Here is a 23,906-nt window from a genome sequence, read left to right as displayed (position 1 = left end):
ACATCTATTTTTATGAACCGATATAACTTAATCAAACATTGTTTGATGAAATAAGCTTGTTGCCGTGGTGTTGGGCGAGCTTTCTTTGTAGGGGTTCTATCCAAGTGAAATACTTTTTTTGTATTATTAATTAAATAATTGGAACTTTGCGGGAGTCGCTTTATTACAATGCGTAATGACTGTAGATTAATTAAATTTTCAATAAATTATGAGATATTAATTACTAGACATTTACCATTGTATATTTATTGAAATATCACATAAAAATTGCTGTGCTATCTTTTTTTAAATGTGTTTAAATTGTATAAATATAACCATTACATATACTCGTATTAATTTCTCTGCTGACAGAGACAGACGTCGATTGAAAGCAGTATTCTCTGGTAAGCAGGTTTTTTTCAAGACAATTTTAAACATATTCGATGGAAATTTAAACTATCTTGGCAATACATAGTCATTTGGTAATACATGCAAACATGTAAATACATGCACACAGAGACGGGATTGTACGTCATTTCCGCGCCCGTACACTTTTTCTAGATAGAATATTCCAACTGAGATTTTTGAAGATTTAGAAACAAACGATTCATAAAACAGAAGCTTGGCAAGAAGCGTATTTGTTCTGCGATTGGCAGACCAATGCATTTTCTAAAATTATCTCTGACTCTTTAATAGTGCACTCGTCGTGACTGACCGCTTCCTAGTTTCATTATACATTAAGATCGCGATTAAATCTGCCTTTATTAAAAAAATGGCAACGGGTAAAAAGTATGATTTGTTTTTTTTTTCTCTGAAATAAATATATAAACTTTTAGTCTAAATGAAAACTACCATGAATTTTTATGACGAATAATTAAGATAAGGCAAAACTATAAGAACCGCAGTGATCCCGCAGTAGTCGAAATTCGACTATAATTAATTGGAATTGTAAGTTTGTACATTATTATGATTGTATTTTATACTTCTATAATCACAAATTTTGCCAAGACTACACTATAAAAAATATTAACAAAGACAAACAATATTTAATCTACTCTCAATTTGACAACAGACGTCAAGAACAAAAGTTTGACACTAAATAGTATGCATGCGTGTGTACGTCAAATACATGGTATGTAGTGTGTGTAATGTTTTCTTTATTGATTTAATGTATCTTTTATGCATTATTTTAAAAAAATATTAGCATTGTGCACTTCTTCTCTATATTCTCTATTAGTGTGGAAAATTTCATATGCCTCCGTCCGCGCAATTTTCGTAAAAAGGGATACAAAGTTTTTGCTTCACGTATTAATATATAGATAGGTACATCTTTAAAATGTTTTAATATCCTTATTAATAATTTTTGATGTTACCATCATTGTGCTTATTTGGCCGCAAAAGAAACCAAACTTGCAGAGTAAGAGGTCTGTTAACTGCTTATATTAATATTTATCTTGCAAAGTACCGCTGCTTTATAACAAAGTATAAATTACAAAACGCAATCAATAATTTAGGTAACTTTTATTTATTTATTTTTTATTGCTTAGATGTGTGGACGAGCTCACAGCCCACCTGGTGTTAAGTGGTTACTGGAGCCCATAGACATCTACAACGTAAATGCGCCACCCACCTTGAGATATAAGTTCTAAGGTCTTAGTATAGTGACAACGGCTACCCCACCCTTCGAACCGAAACGCATTACTGCTTCACGGCGGAAATAGGCGGGGTGGTGGTACCTACCCGTGCGGACTCCCAAGAGGTCCTACCACCAGTGAAATTTTGTATTAAGATCAATAATTTCAGTCATTTGTGCGACGGATTCAAGGTCCGCTTAGGACACGATAATGTCGTTTCGTATTTTTTATACTTTTCAAGGTTACTACTGGAATAACGGTGTTTGCATAATGAAAGTGTAATCAAATGGTATGCCGAATTTGACATCAATTAATGAAACAAAGTGTACCAAAAACAAAGATATATTTTATAAAGAAAATTATATTTTACTAGTGAACCCGGCGAACTTTGTTCCGCCACACGGTTTGTTTCAAACACATCAACCGGTCAACTTCAAAATTCTACTATAATTAATCATAGAATATATTACGTTTAGCTGTCAGTTGCGTTTTGTTATTCCATATCAGTTGCGTTTTGTTATACCACGTTTTATGTTACGTCCAATGGGAACGTGATAAAAAGTATCCTATGTCCTTCTCCTGGTTCTTAGCTACCTCCTCACCAATTTTCAGCCAAATCAGTCAGCCGTTCTTGAGTTATAAATAGTGTAACTAACACGACTTTCTTTTATATATATAGATATAAATCTTAAGATATAATAATATCATTGGATGAATTATATATAGTTTAGTTTCCATCGTGTGAGCAACTACGAGTATAACAGTAGTTTAAAATTAGAAAAAATGCGCTATAAAAGCGAACCGAACTAAATTAAAAAAACAACGTGATGCGTGATGACCCAGTCAGAATATTAGACTAAAGTGATAAAGTTATTGTATAGTCAACGGTCCTTGATATTCGTGATTTTTATCAATTTACTCGCTCGATATTTGAATTAAGTTGAAAAATTCCGTTACATAGATAAAAAGATGCAATTTAAAGTAATAAAAGGATATTAAAAGTGAGTCGTCGCCGTCGTGGTCTAAAGGGGTGAGTAATCCGTATCTAGAGATTTCACTATACCAAGTTCCATATCTCACGGGTAGTAGTGACAGTTTTCATTTATTGAGATTCATCCTTAACATAATAATATGTTCACTGATGACTTCGAAGGAACATTCGAGTAAAACTCAAATCTACAAAATTTATAAATTTGCATAATTTGTTGCTATTCTGAAAGTTTGTTAGAACTATAACGCAAGATAAGTATCTTCTAAGATAAGTATCTATTATTTTTTCTAATAAATAAATAAATAAAAATGTATAAAAGAAACAAAGCACAAAGAAAGGAAGTAGTACCATTCGTCAGGTAACACATCAATCTAAAGCAAAAAAAATTTTGCTTTTTTTTACATAGTCAAATATCATCATTCTCCTGCCTTTCTCCCAGTCACCTCGGGTCGGCGCAACATGTTTTCTCCTTCCATACTCCTCTATCATATACCATTTCTTCGCTCACTCCACTCTAGCACATATCGTCTCTAAATCTAAAGCCTTCCACGTTCATAGTTAAAATTTTCTTAACAACTTCATTGTCATTTCATCACATGTCTATAATATTCCAAAAGCACACTTCCCAACTTCTCCGTCACAGGTCCCACTCACACAAACGCATTCTACATACTCAAATACCTTCTAAAGAAAATAAATCGCCATTCGAACAAATTAATACAACGATTGTGGTCTTCACATCGCAATGAAATATCAAACTAAAACTGCAATCATCTAACTGGTCAAATATCTGACAATCAGATATCTAAACAAGTTTTTATATTCAACAGAATTCACATGGGCGATTACGTTAATAACGACGAAATGAAAAAAGTAAATCAATCGTTTTTCAATCGCAAACGACGCAAGAGACACTTTTAAATCTCATTAAAGTACAGAAACTCAGTATAAATCTTTGACAATTTTATTAAGACCGTCCCGATGTTCACATCAACTAATCAGCCACTGAAATAGGTTAAAGCAATGGCTTGAAATAAACGAAAATTAATTAATTGCCTATTCCTATTTCTGCCTGTAACCACTTAACACCAGGTGGGCTGTGAGCTCGTCCACACATCTAAGCAATAAAATAATAATAATAACAATAATAAATACGATTTAAATGTGTGTTTCAACGGTGTTAATCGGTTTAAATAAACGAATGAAATTAATTCGTTGAAGATCGGAATAATTCACATCAGTATAATTAGAAACGAAATTAAATTCGCGTTTGTTATTTCATAATGACTAAAACGATTTAATGGAATAATAATGAGACTAGAGGTACTGGTGCGAGCCGGTAGCTGCCTATCAAATACACCACAACGTCACTTGAGAAATATTGGAAATCCTGATTTGCATTGTTGTAGTAGTATTAGTTATCTCATTGTTGTAATCCGAACTGAGTTAATTTTAGGCAAAACAGGAAGACGAGTAGGAGAAGGACCAGGAGGAAGACACGTGGATCTTTGACAATAAACACAGCAGTAGTTCGGATGTTGAAGAAGGAAGTATATCTATACTAATATATAAATCTACAGTGGTTATTACGGATGTTCCGTTATAACTACTGAGCCATGCATCCGACTGACTTGAAACTTCGTGTCCATGTAGAAAATACATGTACTTAATGGATAGGCTAATATTTATTGAAGTGTTTTGGACTCTCTAATTTTAAATGCCCAGCGAAGCGGGCGAGTACGGCTAGTTACATATAATTCTGCTAGTAAATTTACAGTTCATTTTGAGAGATCAATTTTTATGGCTTATCCAACTTATGACGATACGAAACAAGAAAATGTATTGTATAGACAGTGGTGATAAAACATAATCACATTTATACGCGTTAACTTTATGTAAACATTCGTCATTTCAGTGGAATATGTAACAGCTATAAAATATCAAAGTGGCCCATGAAGCACACATAATACATAGCAAATGAGCATCGATTTGCGTTAATCTACACAAATTATGCGAACTAGTTTAATATTTGACAGCTTAGTAAGGAAATTCCTCAATTGAAAAATTCAATTAAACAGGTTCCATTGGCAAGAGCAAATAAAAACGAGGTTTTACTATATCTTCTGCCATAGATAAAAGTATATAGTATGTATATACCAATCTTTAACTTCAATCATACCTCTCTCGAACTGTCTATTGACTCGAACTAGAAGATCCGCGTGTACGACTCTAGTTTCTCCGACCCATCTTGTATCTTGTACTTCTACCATACAAGTATTGAGGACATTATTAATTACATTCTCGTACTCAAATTCTTCTATTCCTCCCAATGCCTGTCTTAAACACCCGTGGCAGATCGTATTGTGAATCAACTCCGGTTCGCAATTAAACTTAGAAATGTATCAATAACTTTATGTAGTAAAATAAATAGAAAGTCGGGTTTTGCCTTCAAATAATGTTAGCATATTAGCACCGTTCCAAATAACTATTAATTCAGTAAAGTTCGTCCGTTCTCGCCAACAATAATTAACTAAAGAACAACATAATATGTAGGTACATGTAATAACATGAGTATTTAACATAGTCTTGAAACATAACAGGAATTCTTGCTTGGGAATAAGACCATGCGTTCACAGTTACTAACCGGAGCTGTATCAGCCGTGTAGGAACGGGTTAGTTTGTCCATATGTACCTAATCATATTAGTTAGTTTTAAAAGTAGTTGTAAAAAAGATGTGTGAAAAAAAAGAAAGGGACACCGGACAGGAACGAAGTTCCTTATTATAAAAATATTAATTTTAAGTTCTATTCGAGGTATAAAGAAAAGAAAACTGGAGGTTTCGCAACAACCCACGGTCATTCGGTAACGTGCGAACTTATTGTGGTACACTTCATTCACAGTTGCTTGCATAAGAATTAGTGTATTGCGCAAATGAACGCTCTGAGATCGTGAAAAAAAATGTTATTTTTTGTACGTTCTTACAAAGTTAAGTCGTACACTGTGTGCTTTACTAAGAAAAATTTTACATTACGGACGTTTTTTCCCGGTTAGGGTACCCCTCCGCATCGTCCCATAAGGAACTTCGTTCCAAAAATCATGGTCGTAAAATAGCATTTCACTGACGTTTTTCCATTGAACGCAATGGAAGACATTTAAAAATTAAGGCCAACGATCTCGCGCGAAACGAAACCTCTGGCTCCTTTTAGATAACGTTCTCACTAAATATGAACATCTTAAAACGATAACTAATTATGTTTGGCTTAGCAAATTAATTTTGTTTTCCGTTGATGAGGAAGTACGACGTTATTACAACTTAGGCAACGCGAAGCTGTGTTATTTAATGCCTAAATTTCATTAATTTTCACAATGAATAAAACACAAAATAAATTACGAGATTGCGTATTAGAAACAAGGCACGTATTATCTTTCTAAAATATACGACAATTCGTCTTCTCGCACTAAAACTGCATAATCTCAAAACTTACTAATTTTACAGGAGAGTGTTTTAAAGGTTTAATATGTTATATTTTTAATATTAATCATATCTGCCACATGATTTTTTTATTTTTTACCAGTTACATTATCTGTCTTTTAAAGTAAGACATAATTATGTATTTATTAATTTTGTTAATAGTAGTTAAAACATAGGTAAATGAAAAAAAACTAAAACTGAACTACGCTCTTTTGACAGTATTTATAAGAAAAATACTGGTGATAACAAATGTTTACGCATATTAACTCAATTTCGAATATTTTTGGAAATTGTACACTTTTAATGCGAAAAAGCGATTGTAGAACTCAAAGTGGAATATCTTCACGAGTGCAAACAGTTTGTCTGTAGGCAATATTTTTATTTTTCATTAATGTTTTATTAAATTATATTATAAATATTTTATTAGCATAGGAAGAAGTTAGTTTAAAAATCCGATTTCTCCTTTACTACAACCTTAGGGAACAAAAAATGAATTCTGTCCAACTATTTATTAGAAGACATGGATGGATACACACGGACATGCCTCTCGTTGTGGTGCTAGAGCCTATTCTGATTCCACACGGGACGGTACTACTATCTTGTCTATTTCAGCCACAAAGCTGTCATGTGTCATATTAAAGATTATAAGAACCTTTATACAATACAACTGGGAATCCTGCCTTATATTTCAAGGTTCCTATGTCTTTGAACTCTGGTGATGACTCAACAGGAGGTATGAGGTTAGGTCCGTAACCACTCTACCCCATCTTTTATCCGTGGTAATAATAAATCCCTTCCGTAATGCGATAGGTAATTTCAATTCACATATTTTATTAGAAAGTTCCATACGTACCTACGAGAATGTAAGAAATTGTTAAATGGACTTCCGAGTGGTTATGCAGTATTTTTTCACTAATTACACCTAAATCTACGTGCTTAATTCGAGATTCTTATTGAGAATAAATTTTAGAGTAAACAATTATTAATATAAAATTTTATGTTAACACAACCTGTTCTTTACTTGATTTTAAATTTAACTTCGTTCACAGTTCTTTAATACCATAATCTGAATCGGTACAAGATTGAACTGGAGGATGCCTATGTCCATGAATGAACATTTGCAGGCAATGACGATAAGTTATCTCGCTGTTCTCACAATTTGACAATAGTTCTTACTTCAAGTTTCAATATTTATCAAATTTACAATATTTTAATAAATTTATCTAGTTTAGTACAGTTTTATTTATTTTACAAATGAATTTACTAAATAATAATTTTATAAAGCGGAAGAATTCAATCAAAATCTGAGAAACCATTTCTGATACAAGATAGATAACGTCAGAATATTAAGATGACGAATCGATAAGAACTAAGATAATACAATTTAAAAAGATAAATCTTAATATTCACGATAACAAAAAGGAAACAAACGCAATACTTTTATCCTACACAATAAAGACAGAAACAAGACAGAATGTATTATTGAAAAAAAATTGAATTCAAAATGAACTTGAGCCAATTAGATTGAGACAGAAAGGATTCTTGACTGAAGATAATACTTTACCAATTAAGTAAAATTGTGTTACACTTCTATACGAGCAAACACATAAAAATAAAACAATTTATTGATACGTATTCAACAATGTGTCAGTTCCGAATATTATAAATATTGCGGACGTGTGCAACGATTTGAAACATACTTTACCATAAAATTGACATGCGATTAGTCTATTCTCATGGTTTGAATAACTGGACTAGTTCAAATCTCAAAACATACAATATTTAATGAGCCAACTTAACCGTCAATCATTCGAATTACTACTGAATGTTTCAAAACATGTTCTTCAAATCATATTATGAATTATAAACATCCCTAATAACATTAGAGTGGATAGATCCCAGCTGATCGACACAGAAAACAAACTCACCTCAAATAAATTCATGCGTCACATCAACTTTGAAGAAAGAAACGTTCAGTCATGTAAAATATTAAACTGCCTTTGTGAAACTGCCACTGAAATACGGGAACATGCGATTTCCGTGAACTAAAAATATTTAAAACATTCAAAAGGTCGCGTTTGTGGTGACGCTACGGAGACAAAGGGCGTGCGTCTCAGTCTGCAGCCGGCAGAATACTGGCGCCTTTACTTTACCGTACTGATACTCGTACTCGCGACGAAAGGCGAGACTGCAAAGCCATCAGGTGGCACGAGGAGCTACGACTCCTTTAATTGATGTGGCTTTATGATACCGACCGGCTCGACTATTAAGTGAATGAGCACCTCAATTAAAACCGAAATAAATAAATATCGATTAATTCGGTTAAAACGTAATCGGATAAATTGTTATTGCTAATGCATCCTCTCAACGTTTGGATCTTAAATGTGTTTTGATCATTTACATCAGCGTAACCGACGGCGGTGGATGAATATAGAATACAACCGAACTCGTCAGTGCAGTAAGCTGTTTATTGTGTACTGCACTACGAAGCCAATTAACTGACAACAGCAACAACAAAGCCAAAATGTGCGAGGCGGGTGTAACGGGGATATCGAGTTTTGCCAGCTGCTAACTGTGTCAGCGAGTACGACCGTTCCGAGCTGGTTTTCAATGGAATTGTTATCCTGGTAATAATACATGCAAGTTATGGGCGGATCATGGACCGAGTTTGAAGATACACGCGCTGCGGAAATAATTCCAGAGTGAGTTTATTAAAGAAAAGGATACAGACAAATGTAAACCGAAACATGAAAGGTATTGTGATATTTAATAAGAAAAAACAAGAGATTTGTTTCAAATGTTGTGCAGAGTTTTGCTCTTGAAGTTTATATTCCAAAATTGAAAGAAGTTATGCTTTATTAAAGGTAAATGGCAAGGTAAAGGTAATCTTATCACAATACAATTAGGAGTGTCATTAGCGGTAGGCAACAGCAATAAATGCCTTTCTCATTGCGTTAGCATGTGCTAGCAGAACCGGCGCTGACCACTCTTCTTAGGATGGATCGTGTGATTGATTACCTTCGGCAGCAACAAAAAATAATTCCTTTCCATTTCTTCCAAAAATTATAATAGAATTAAATCGATACCTTATAAACTGATAAAATCAAATAAGCCTTTATTGCTGTTTTAATTAAAAATCTGGTTTGTACGTAATTATTTTATTTCTGGCTTTCTCAGTAAGGCGAAATTAAACATTCAGACTTTTTGTTTTATCTATATTAAGCTTTTAGGCGATTAATGAAGAAATATTATGACAGACAAAACATTACAAAAATAAAATCATTTCATATTTTTTGTCAGTTTATTTTATCCTCAAACACACTTCTATTTCAAGTTTTATTTTATAGATGAAACAATTAACGCAAACTTGTCCATCCTACGAAATTCACGAAAGTTATTTTTTTCTTCTTTTTCTATGCATATTCCAGAGAGTTAGAGTTCTGCTAATTCATGGCCTGGAGCCATTCCAACCGATGCAGAATTCAAAGCGCTACGTTGCAAGTTAATAGACAAAGTTAAGTAAACAGAACCAAGAACAATTCTCTTTACAATAACAGAAGAATCTTATAATTTCATTATGGCAAATGTTTTCTAAGAATCGCATTAAGCTATTGAATGATTATATTATTGTAATTTTAGGAGCGGAGCGTCCTTTATTATAATATATCCATCGAGAATTTTTGCGCCATAATTGATATCGAAAATTGTTTTTTCTTCATTATTTGCTCGATAAAAACGAATAAGGAAATATTAGAGCAATGTTTATCAATAGGATGTTGTTTTCTCTTGGTAGCTTCACGTTCGCTACTCTATTTATATCGATATAAAACTCCAAAGACTTGTTCGATTTATATCTGTCTTCCGTTCTCGCCAGCGATCACAATAAAATTAGTATTTACACGTGAGATACGGTCCGATTGTATACCACTTGTGGACTATAATTGAGGAACATGATAATCTAACATGCAATACTGAATCAATTGCAGAATAATCTATTAGTGTAGACCCCAACGGACTGGAAATTTAGGTTGATCGATTGAAGACTAATGATCGACTGCTTTAGATGAAGGAAAATTCAACACAATTATAATAGCCCTATTAAACGGTGATAACGCTAGTAAATACTATGAAAATTAATTTATTTAGCATACATAATTATTAAGCATACAATCGTAATGTGACGACGAAAGTAAGATATAGTGTTACGATACTATAAGGCTACGATGTGAAGATACTATTAATATGTTATATTAGGATGCTAGCAAACCATGATGTGACATTAGGGGTGTATGGTGGTGACAGTGACAGCTTTAGTGAGTTTTATAAATAGTTACAGAGCATACTACATTAAACAAAAGGCAGGTAAGTGGTTTTCCAAAGATAAACGCGGAAACTACTGAAAATTTAGAGCACTTAGATAACATACTATAAATTATGAGGATGTTTCATAAATATTTTACGTTAATTTGATCCAGGCGTATTATGAAAACGAATGGGGAAGTTCAAAGTTTTATAATAAAAATGAGAACTGGGCCAGTGTTTATATTTTTCCATGCTACAGAAACATTAATCCCTCGAGGCGATGAAGCAACGTGTATTAATGCAGGTTTCGAGGAAAACTAGGAAAACATTCCTTTTTATTGAAGGCGCATAATATAGTGTACTGAAATTCAATTTTATTTACTCGGTATAAATTAATTATTTTCGCAGTTTGAAAAATAATTTTTTAACGAACCGTGACATTATTTTACAATTCGTATCCCATAAATATACACAATATCTTGTTCAATAAAACAGTTACTAATTAGTATTTTCTTCGGTTTTCGCGAGTCGCAGACGAGAAGATATCTACGAGCAGTTTTAATTATGTCACTAATTAACTTAAAATAACGACAAGGGTATTTTCACCAAAAACTTAACGACATCGGATATATGATAGTATTTCTCGTTAAATTGTAATGAAAAATGCAAACAATAAATAATACAATAAATATTAGACAGTAGACCGTACAACTTAAAACGCTTCCGAAAATTTAGACAGGTGGCAACACTGTCAAATACCTGACACGATATTATATTTTAGCAATTTAGATATGATATTACATTAATATTTCTAGAATTAATTACTTCATTTTTAGCTGAATTAATTTTTTTGAGCACCTTATCCACCCTGATGCGTAACGTTGCAACACAGTTTTCATTACTAACAGTCATTATGAATACTGGTTAAAATTCGTATTTTATTGATTGTAAAATAAACGAAAACTAATATAAGTTATATAAGTATAAAAAGTTTTGTAAAAAAAAAAATATTGCTTAGATGGCTGGACGAGCTCACAGCCCACCTGGTATTAAGTGGTTGCTAGAGTCCATAGACATCTACAATGTAAATGCGCCACCCACCTTGAGATATAAGTTCTAAGGTCTCAGTATAGTTACAACGGCTGCCCACCCTTCAAACCGAAACGCATTACTGCTTCCCGGCAGAAATAGGCGGGGTGGTGGTACCTACCCGTGAGGACTCACAAGAGGTCCTACCACCAGTTACCAAAAGTTATATATATATAAGTTATAAAAGAAAAGTTATATAAATACCGATAAAATAAACTAGATGATGCAGAGTTCGTTGTGATGCGCGAACATGAGACACGTCTTACAAACTGCCTATATAGATGCAATTTGTTTGCCGCTTGGTGAAATATGAAGTTACTTTATACAAGTACTTAAACTCAGTTTAACAAGAGACTAATGTTCTAGATTGTTCTGCAGTACCTAGTTGTTTATTGGGCTTCAGTACGTAACGACCAAGCTTTATATTTTTAATAGGTCTGAAAATGAAAAGCAAACCTGTTTAAAAAGTGCGATTAAGTGTTTAGATTTAATTAGAAACTACTAAGGCTTCGTATTAATAGAGCTCTAGGAACTGAGAGCGTACGTGACAAAGAAATAACGTGACCAAACTCAAGTTAAACGACTTTATAAAACAAATATTTAAGGTCGAATTTAATCTAAAAGATTTTAATGTAATAATACGTTTTAATTATTCCGTATTCACGTCCATTAGGGGATTACGATAACTTTGTAATTTTCATAAATACGAAGCATTTTGAAATGAATTTATTGCCGAGTACATTTTGAATATAAGTTTATCATAAAATGATTGTGTAACGTCGATTTTTTTAAATCTATGGGACTACATTAAATAATCATACATTTGAAATCTCTAGACCGTAATCAGTATCATTTTCTGAATCAAAGTCTGTATTAAGTAATAAGGTTTGTAAAACATTTTTCTAAGCCTCCAAACCCGAGCGTATGATTGCTTTGAGGCAAAAATAGACAGAATAGTGGCACTAACCCGTACGGGTTTATATGTTCATGACATATGGCCAGCAAATTGATTCAAAAATAAAAATTGATAGGGTATAAGCTTATAATATGTAAACTAATTGAGGTATAATTTGCATCGGTAACGGAACCGAGCCGGGGGGTCACTGACCGGCCGCGAAGGCCGTTTGTTAGGTGCGTGACGTCATCGGGTCATGACATGACTGATGGAGTGCGTTTTACTTCCGACTTTTAATAGAAGAAATGTACTTTGGGAACGCTCCAGCAATTTTGTTTTTTTTTTAAAAACCGTTCAGGTTCTAAATAATTTGAGTACGTCAAGAAATATTAGATAGTTTCTATGTACTCCCATTTTAAAAACGTAATAAATAAAAAATATGAGAAGGTTTGTAGCTTATTTTTAATTGTAAATAATTAATAGAACAATTTGTGATCATTATTTTTAATTTCACTGAATTTCAGAACTATAACTGTTTTTATAATTCGGATTTTGGTCTTTTCATTCCACCTCCTCCTTCCTCTTTTGGATAATGGTGATTATGAATTATCGTCAGATTGTATTTGTTAGAAAGCAAATGTTATAAAGCGTGATTGATCAATTGTGTTCTGAATCGTCTCAAATCGCATAATGCTATGTGAATTTTGCATTCATTGTATATTTTGTTTATTCGTTTTTTTTTTTTTTATTAATGAAAGTGCTCGCATCCTAACTCGAGCAATGCAACTAAATATCAAACAATGAAATCAATAATCATTAATTAAAGACAGCTATTGAAGCAATGATAAATATCAGAACGTTCACCTGAATTCACATCGGCAATGCGTCTGTTCTAAATTTAGATTCAACATTTTAAACTATACCTGTTACTTCGAGTGCGAAGTTCTTGTTTCAAATTTAGTTGAAGCAGTATTTAATCCAAATCTATGCGTATAATACGACTATATCAATGGATGAGATGATGGGTGAATGAAACAGAAATTTGCGCCCACAGTCATAGTTGCGTTAAGATCTAGAAGCACCATGTTACCGTAAGCTACTCAAGATCGGCGAGCGCGTTTGATTGGCCATTAAAAAGGCGGTTTATCTCACGGTAAACTGTCTTGTGTAAAAGCTTTCTCATTTTAATACCGATACTTAAAATTACCTTAAGAACAATAAAACTAAATGCACTAGAAAACTTTATAACAAAGGCGAGGCCGGGCCGGTATTCAAGAACAGCAACGCGGAAAATAGGGTTTTTTTTTTACAAATATCATACGTTCCAAAGATCAAAGGATACTCGGGTACGTTCCTCGTAAAGTAAGCGATCGCATGAAAGTAATTTGAGTGCATAGAGAATGAACTAACTAGACCAGTACAATCGATCACCAAAGTGTTTAAATAAATAAAGTTTACTTTAAATTACCTTAAAAGTTCCAATTTAAATAATGTTGTGTTTCTCTTTTGTTTTTTAAATTTCACACAAATTGATTCAACTACGCAAATTATATTGATTGATCATTAAATATATTAGGTATATCTAACTGAGCGTGACATTTTTAAATAATGAAAGCCAGTTATTTTTGAGAGATACAATTTATTTTATATTAAAATTTTTTTATTGCACTAAATTGAAATTTTAATTAAGAGCGGGTAACACCGAATAGCGATGCGTTTGTCATGGGGCATGAACGTCATGTCATTAATTCTGCAATCAGTTGCACGTGATGGTCACTAACAAAACGATTGGTTCTAAATCACTAAATATCATTGTAATGACCGGTTGTTTAAATTATTTAATCATCAGTGTGCTACATCTATATAACAGTGATAACAGCGCATCTAGCGGCAAACGTAGGCAAAGGTTTCAAACTCCATACAAATTTGAGTTAACTTTTACGCTATCGAAAACGTTAAAAAACTCGCACTAAGCACACTGTATAAGTAAGATAGTTAAAAGCCAACACTGCAGTCTACACATTTCAACGTTTCCCGAAGATCAACGCCCAGCATGGATTCCATTGCTGACGAGTTCACAAATCAACAACATTCGTTGGAGGCAGCCCGGCCTCTCGACGCCTCGATATACAACACCATAGTTTTTAATGATGTTTGTATAACATAAAAAACAACCTTTCCCAAAATTTAAGTCACTTTGAAACTTCAAGGAACACTAAAGTATGTATGTATATAAAAAATATAATTCTAAACATCAATCATCCATACTATTCTTAATATAATAAATGCGAAAGTGAGTTGTTGGTTTGTTCATTTGCTGGGCTTCGCGTCTTCACTACTCAATCGATTGTCATGAAATATAACATATACAGGAGTACAGAAAATGACAAAGGGACAAATAGTTTCATTTGGAAAAAAAAAACTCTCTCGAGGGATATATTTTTGTCTATATTTATGCGAGTAAAGCTGCGTGTAACAGCTAGTAGTATATAAAGTAAAGTAATTGACAAGAGCAGCTGCAAAATACCCAACATTTCTCCTAGTGAATTTTATAAAGTAATTTATTACACGAAACGTATGAAAAAGAAAGCGTATCGTATTTTGGCCGTCCATCTGTCTTACTTATTTCAAGACACATGTCAAAATAAAACCTTCTCAGGGCATTTATCCACTATAAAGTAGCATACCTATTTTCTAAAACGATTTCAATACAGTAACACGTAATTACGGATCCTCCCGATCCACCGATCCGGTACTTTTAGGTACCTCATGCATCGGTTACCGTCCTCGCCGAACCCGTCGCTTGCGACGAAGGGCTTGACGAGTAAATTAACCCATAGACACAGCCCACTGAGTTTCTCTTCTCGGTGGATCGCCTTTCCGATCCGGTGGTAGATTCTGCGAAGCACTGCTCTTGCTAGGGCCAGTGTTAGTAACACTCCCAGTTTGAGCCCTGTGAGCTCACCTAAAAGCGAAGTTGAAATAGCCTCTCAAGTCTATTGGCATAGGTAGAAAAAAAAGCAAAGGAATTAAGACGTTTTTATTACTTTTTAATCTAAATATTTAAAATCTACAGAATAAAATGACAATTGTTCTTAAAACTTTTTATAAGTATAGAACATTCATCTTTATCTTATTTAAATTTTAGAAATATTGAATCCACCATGAAGTTTGAGGTTAAGTTTCAATTATATAGAAGTATAAAGGCTGTAACACTCTTCAAGCCGGAATGCATCACATAATGCATCGCGACAGAAGAAATACAGGGTGATGATTCGTGCGAGTTCAGAATGTACCACTAGTGAAAAATATGGACTATTATTAAAAAACTTCAATACGTAGTGACACAATCTAATGAATTGAATGAATTTTTCGCCTGAAACCCAACAAGTATACGTCTGAAAGACCTCTAATGTATAATAATAATAAAAATATGAAAACAGAGACATAGCTATGAAGCCTAAGTACTCTACTGTCACCGACCTGTCAAGAGTGATTGAAAGTGAATGCGAGGTCGAAAGTAAAAACAGGAGATGAATTGATATTGTAATGTAGACCGGTGTTTGATCATAATTAATTACGAACACAATAAGGTGAAGAAGCTAACGAAGACGAAGAAGCTTAATTAAAAAAAGGGACAACACTAGTAACAACACGTGTGTTACCAATAGTAACAAGTAACGATAAATATAGGACATATGATAATGTATATTAAAAAAACCTTGGAACAGTAGCGAAGGTGAAAATAGGTACTGAATATTTACTAGTTCTTCCAAGGTCCATTTAGTTTCTCGCGACGAGAGCTAGTCTTGCAGTTTGCATTCCCGATTCGCCTCCTTTAAAGTAATCTCTATATTCAATTTTGCTGTGTCCCCGATTCGATTTGACTGAAATTTAGTTACACACTTATGAATCTTGGCACGCTTTCCGCCATCGAGATGACATAATTATAGTATCTAGTGCCGGCTCATAATTTTTTTATATAAAAATGGACATAACTATGATGGACTAATAGCGTATGTTTAAAAACTTAATTTGATTGATCGGTGGCACTTTGGTATATCAATTTAGGCTTGATTTTTATTCACTGATTCTGTGACAAAATGTGCAAATATGAGAATTCTAAAAGTTGATAACATAAATTTTAGACTCATGTGCATCTACAATAAAGTTAGCACTTCTCGAGTCCGTTGTACCTACTCGAGTTTAATGCAGTTAGAATTTCTTATGATACGGTTTTAAGGACTTGTTACTAGCAAATATTAAATTATATACACTTAAAATTATTGCATTTGCAACTATAATACAATTCCTTTTTTTTAATTGAGTTAAGAACGAGAATGTAAATATACTGTATCAGTTAACAAACATTTGCAAATTATTATTTTCCAAATCAAGTAACGACAACTGAAAAAATTATCTCTCCAATTCTTTACGTATTGATCAAGCAGATACTACTTGTAGTCCAGTAGTATTGCCTAATTTATCCACTCAGAAGTTGTAAGTATGAAAATGCATGAAACGAATATTGAAAGATAGCCCGCAAGAAATCATCCACGAAGAGTCGAAAATGAATTTGATTTCGTAACGTGAATCCCGTTAAAAACGCTCATAGGAATCAGATTTCTTAAATTTAAAATTATTCATCTATTATGAAGTGGGTTAAAATATACGTATAGGACGAGCTAATAACAAAACAAAAACCAGTTATCATAATATCTAAATCTTTGTCAACGTTAAAACAATTTTGCATCATTCGTAGCTATTGAGTAACGAATCGATAGATAGTTCCAACGGACAATCCGGATTCATAATAACTTACATAACAAAACCTCTCGCAGTCCATTTCGTTCGTATTCCACGAGCATGGCGGATAAATTTTAAAAGTATCGCAATTCTGTAATACAACGAGCCTGCAGCTGGGGAACCAGGTCACCTAGATGCTGTAAGCCGCCCGAGACGTCTAGTCCGAGTAATGTATTTGTGCATCAAATGCGTATAGCAATTCCGGCGTTACGTACAGGGGAGAAAGAACAATGCATTCCATTTTTCTCAAGAATATTTTCAGCAGTGGTTTTAATACATTTTTTACATTTTCTCTAAGCATTTTTTTTTTTACATTATTTATTTCATCAAATAGATCTGGTGGTAGGACCTCTTGTGAGTCCGCCCGGGTGGGTACCACCACCCTACTTATTTTCTGCCATGAAGCAGTAATGCGTTTCGGTTTGAAGGGTGGGGCAGCCGTTGTAACTATACTGAGATCTTAGAACTTATATCTCAAGGTGGGTGGCACGTTTATGTTGTAGATGTCTATGGGCTCCAGTAACCACTTAACACCAGGTGGGCTGTGAGCTCGACCACTCATCTAAGCAATAAAAAAAAAGATCGAGTTAAAACATTTGAAAATTTTGTTTGCATTATGGAATTAGGAGTATTCTGTCATAGCACTGTCATTATCTATATATTAATACGTGAAGCAAAAACTTTTTATCCCTTTTTACGAAAATCGCGCGGACGGAGGAGTATGAAATTTTCCACACTTATACAGAATATAGAGAAGAAGTGCACAATGCTAATATTTTTTTAAAATAATGCATAAAAGATACATTAAATCAATAAAGAAAACATTACACACATTACAGACCATATATTTGACGCACACACGCATGCATACTATTTATTTATTGTCAAACTTTTGTTCTTGACGTCTGTTGTCAAATTGAGATAAAATATTGTTTGTCTTTGTTAATATTTTTTAAAGTGTAGTCTTGGCGAAATTTGTGATTATAGAAGTATAAAATACAATCTTATTAGTGTACAAACTTACAATGCCAATTAAGTATAGTCGAATTTCGACTACTGCGGGACCTCTAGTATTATTGTAATGGTTATAAAACAAAAATTATACAATAGCAACTCAAATAATGATGGTTCTAAACAAAAACATCCAGGAGCGATCAAACAAAAACAAAAAAGCGACCCCTCAATTACCAAATCGCCGGGTTGAAAAAACAGAGATAGAAAAATGGATAGATCTAATAAAGCATTATTTATGTCTATCGTCACGTTTCAATGCATTAATTAATGTTCTTGAGTTTAATTCAAGCTATTCGACTATTTCGTTTGAGAATTTTAAAAACAAGTTGTGTTCTTGGTTTTCCTTGCTTAAGTGCAACAATTACAAAGCAATGACGTAGGTTAAATTATCATTACAAAACATCATTCTCTTTAAGAAACCGATTACAACAATCGATGCTTTTACCAAAGCGCCCATCCCTTGAACATTACGAAATTCATCTATACAACCATTAGCACAATAAATAGAAGTTTCGAACGCAAGTCTCACGCGTCCCGTCATAACATGTACTCTGTTCAATAAAACTTAGATCACAAACGACATTATACGTTTAAAAAAAAAAAATATTGACACGTGCGCACAACGATCTATTTTGGTTTTATCAACGTTGCATGCCTGTAACCGACCTAATTCGACGGAGCGACGGCTATAAAACAATGGATTCCGCGGCGAGGATGTCATGTCAGTATTCGTTAGTTCGATGCCACTAAAAATAGTTCGAAAAGTTTAACATTTTTTTAAACGAATCAAGCTTTGCCATATGTCAATTCGATGATTAGGAAGTAAATATATTTGTCTTTACACTGGAGCTCCATTAAAGGTGCATATTTTTTAATGACATTTTAGACAAACTAACCATCGGATGGTTGGTAGTTAATTGCACGACATCAATAATACCACACCCAAGAAGTAGTCTACTCTTCTCGAATCTCATTTGAAGAATTTCAGTGCTCAGGAAACATCGTGGAGGGGAGTTCATTGCTAAGCCGTATGGCAAAAAGTACTCTGAAAATCCACTTTAGATGAACAATGAGGTTTGAGATAGCATCTATGATCACTGCACCGTTGTTCGGCGGTGCGATGGATAAACGGTAATGAACGGATAATCTCTAAAAAAAAATATAGAGCACTTTTAAACAAACTTCATTTAAATTAAATTTGTTAGATTTTATTGAAAGGAAGGAAAGGTAGGAAAGCAACTGTTTTCCTGTATCCCTGGTATTGCCGAAGTTCACAAAGTTATATATATGTAAATACAGAATTATATTATGTAAAATATCAATTAAAATTAAGTAAACAAATTATATTTATAATTTTAATATTTATCACTGAAAATTGTTCCCCAATAGGTGTTTCTTAAATTCGATTAGCTAGGATAGCGAAACCTATTCGTAAATACGCAAAGGCCCATTACTATTCAAATACTATACTTAGTACTAAGTATCTACTAATAAATATATTAAATAGTCCGTACTTAAAGAAGAAAAACAGGTAGGGTGTGGGAGGAACGGACGTGATCTGTTTATTTACGCAGACAAAAATAAATTTAATTTTACACGTATATAGCGAAAAAAGATTACTTCGGCGTAACTAACGTGATTGAACTTTCAAGTATTTATATTGCTCCGTCTAGAAAATTCTATTTTCTTTTTATTAAAACTCGCCACTTAAAATTCCATGTGTTATTTTTATAATTTAGCGAGAAAACGAAACTAGTATTTAAAGACTGTCTTCAGTGGTGGTGATAACAGTCGATTTACAACAGAAGGGACACGACTATGTGAACTTAATAATATCGAATACAAAGTAACATTTATCGAAAATGCCCTGAGATTATTCTTGTTAATTAACAAAACATTACTTTGTGACAATTTTGATACTGCATGCAATGAAACTCGTTTTTTTTAAATAGATGAGGTCTTCATTTCTCTTACACCCGATATTTATGTATAGTGTTTTATTGAGCACGTTTAGGCTAATATTTACCTATGTATTTTTGAAATAATTTAGATTTTCCGAATACATTCAAACTATATGCCTATTACGAATGCAGATACATCGATCGGACCTTCCGAACAGCGTATGTGTTTTTGATTGACAACTCTACGTCGATCTAATATTCAAATCGTACGAGGGACAATCGATATGCATAATAAATATGGAGGTCGACAACTGAATTGAATAAATCTTCAGGACGAACTCGTTTCGATTCTAGAATATATTTTTTGACATTCTGCCTTTTCAGTTGAAAAAAAAATCTCTTTAACTGCCTATTTCTAGATTCAGTAGCTCCGTAGAAGTCACGCTTCCGGTTTAAAGAGTATAATAGCCATTTTTGAGGCTACAACCTCATGCCTTAAGGCGGATAGCGACGTTCACGTTGTTACCTCTATGAGCCGGTATGAGCCGGTAATAATTAAACATCAGGTCAGCCGAGATCTCAGCTTCCTGTTCAAATCAATAGAAGAACAAAAAAATGGATTTAAAATTATATTTAATTAAAAGTCAAAGTGTTTTTATTTGCGCTTTAGATTTAACAACAAACAACCGAAATTATATTCGATCGTTTCTTTCGATTTAACTTACAATACATTCGATTCACCCGGAATATTGATTTCATTGTTAATGTATAAAAGGTAACCTTCCTGTAGTTAGCGTTGAATTAATTGCACAACGGCCAAGGGATGTCATCGACACGCTTTACGTATTGACAAACAGTTGACATTGACCACTGCTTGTTTTATTTATATCTAACCGACTTTAAATAATAAAAAAAGGAGAAGGTATGTACTTGATTCGTGGTGATTACGTTTTTAGAGAATTTCGATGCGCGTTTTTTTTTTTTTTTTTTTTTTTTTTATTGCTTAGATGTGTGGACGAGCTCACAGCCCACCTGGTGTTAAGTGGTTACTGGAGCCCATAGACATCTACAACGTAAATGCGCCACACACCTTGAGATATAGTTCTAAGGTCTCAGTATAGTCACAACGGCTGCCCCACCCTTCAAACCGAAACGCGTTACTGCTTCACGGCAGAAATAGGCGGGGCGGTGGTACCTACCCGTGCGGACTCACAAGAGGTCCTACCACCAGTAATTACGCAAATTATAATTTTGCGGGTTTCATTTTTATTACACGATGTTATTCCTTCACCGTGGAAATCAATCGTGAACATTTGTTGAGTACGTATTTCATTAGAAAAATTGGTACCCGCCTGCGAGATTCGAACACCGGTGCATCGCTCGATACGAATGCACCGGACGTCTTATCCTTTAGGCCACGACGACTTCAACGGTTTTCTTCTCGGTCAGTTTTATTTCTAACGATAATTATTTTACATGCAATTAGTTCCACAGTTTTTTGAAAATTCTTTGAAAATTATTTCTGCCGTGAAGCACTAATGCGTTTCGGTTTGAAGGGTGGGGCGGGGCAGCCGTTGTAACTATACTTGAGACCTAAGAACTTATATCTCAAGGTGGGTGGCGCATTTACGTTGTAGATGTCTGTGGACTCCAGTAACCACTTAACATCAGGTGGGCTGTGAGCTCGTCCACCCATTTAAGCAATAAAAAAAATGTAATATGAATAATATAGGACATAATTCAAGTCGCACCAAATTTAATAGAGCTCACCGACAGCCCGTTTTAAGAGATCAATTTATGGTCTCCGGTTCCAAAACAAACTTCCCTTGGTAATTTTTCTTGAGCGCTATGACTTGGTATACGAAGAGGGTCCTAAGTAGCCAACGACTTAACTGTACCCCAGTGGCGGACGTTCATAAGCAACCCGAACAACTAACCATTGGGTAAGCCGGGGCTGATCTGCCTTCACGATCAATAAAAAAATTAAAAACTATCATAATTTTTATTAACACAATCCAGCCTAAATAAAAAATAATAGATACACAATTTATAGTATAATTATAGAATAATTCCATCAAGCCTTCAACGCATTTTTTTTTTTTTTTTTTTTTTTATTGCCCTAGAATGAAAGAATGAAGAATGAATTAGAAAGAATGAAAGTAAAAACAAACTATTTCATTAACAATACCTACATTAAAATCTATGATCTGTTTATTTTGAGTATTTATGCAATCGTCTCATTCATTGGACACGTATTACAGAGTCACGTGAAAACGTTCAGCAACGAACACAAAAGACCGTAATGACACCGAAGGACTAATGTAAGTTAAATAACACAGCATAAACAATGGAAAATATGAACAAGTGCAAATTTGATTTGTTTTCTTTTCTATACATTAGCGGACGAGTAATCAACGCAGCTGGTGTTAAGTGTGATCTTAATCAATTAATTTTAAAATGAATAAGGCCTTCAAGACAAGGGGTTTTAGTTACAATTATATTCGGACTTTCTTTAATATCCTCCATCAAACTGATATTACTTCGTGCCAAAAATGACAGGATTGCGGTACCTAATCCGTGCAGGCACACAATGCACCTTACAATCAATAATGTTTACAAACAAAATTACACATATTTAAACCGAATAAAGAAAATTAAATAAACTAAATTCTCAATTCAATTCTGTCAATTTCTTCTACTCACTAAACTAACACAAGGTACTATTTATTCTAAACGTAATGTTTTCACAACTAAACGCTTTCACTAGCGACCCGCCCTCGCTTAGCTTGGGAAACTGTAATTTATTATTGATTTATCCACTATTTAATGAATGTTATTATACATATAAACCTTCCTCTTCAATCACTCTATCTATTAAAAAAAACCGCATCAAAATCCGGTGCGTAGTTTTAAAGATTTAAGCATACATAGGGACAGAGAAAGCTACTTTGTTTTATACTATGTAGTGATAAAGCGATAAGCTTACCTCTCGTTGTGATCAAACTGATCTGATAATAACAACGAAAAATCAACACCAAGAAAACAATCCACGATAAAACGATGGGTCCATCTTGAACGATTAAAGTTTCCATTTCGTGTGTAAACAATATCAGTTTTTAATGAGACAAAAAAAAAACTACAAGTTACACACGCTTATTATATTCAACGTAGACGGTACACGATGAAAACAGAAGTGTCAAAATTATCGAACACTGATAATATGAAGGTATATATTTAAAAAAAGAACCGTCAATAATTTTGCGTGCCCAGTCGACCAGCGACGACGACACTTGCAATTAAGAAAAACAACACTAAAATAAAACTCCACCCGATATACAACCGTTAACTTTGTTTTAATTATGAAGGAGCACTGTTTGTTTTAATGAACGAATTTAAAAAAAAAAAGACTAAAAACACTTGCGCGGGGTAGACAGACGCACTGGGTCGTTGTCATCGTTCGGCCCCAAAGAAATGCGCTCGAGCGCTTGGCACACACGCGCGCTTGCCGGGATCCAAATACCCGATTAAAACAAACTTCGTTCGTTGTTTTCGAAAACTCTCCGAGCACTAATCGATTTTATTGTAATATACATCTTTATTATTATAAGCACACCTCGTTTACCGCAAACCGAGTAATCGATACGTATAGATGAAACCATATGTTTTATATAAAGTACACAGTTTATATCGATTAATTGCGTTATCGCAAAACAAACGTGCCGCGACTGACCTGCGCCGGCGCACGCGTCTCTCTACCATGTCTCCGTTGCCGATGGTAAATAATAAAACAGCTATCAAGGAGAAATATTATGCTGTAAAATAC

The 23,906-nt window shown here is 33.8% G+C and overlaps 1 protein-coding gene across 14 annotated transcripts in view; it reads right to left on the bottom strand.

Annotated features, from left to right (window-relative positions):
- LOC101741882 (supervillin) overlaps nucleotides 1-23,906 on the bottom strand; it is a 211,992-nt gene that overhangs the window by 133,138 nt on the left and 54,948 nt on the right. The window contains exon 1 of one of the 14 annotated variants that reach the window (XM_062671104.1): nucleotides 23,070-23,866. The exons of the other annotated variants lie outside the window; for them this stretch is intronic. Within the exon in view, the coding sequence (XP_062527088.1) occupies nucleotides 23,070-23,175 (106 nt within the window). The 5' untranslated portion in view covers nucleotides 23,176-23,866. Of the gene's footprint in view, nucleotides 1-23,069; nucleotides 23,867-23,906 lie in introns of those variants that run through there. 14 annotated transcript variants of the gene reach the window in all.

Source organism: Bombyx mori, chromosome 11 (assembly GCF_030269925.1).
Source record: "Bombyx mori chromosome 11, ASM3026992v2".
NCBI lineage: Eukaryota > Metazoa > Arthropoda > Insecta > Lepidoptera > Bombycidae > Bombyx > Bombyx mori.
The sequence above is the reverse complement of the archived record's forward strand: the minus strand, read 5'-3'. Positions and strand labels throughout refer to the sequence as shown.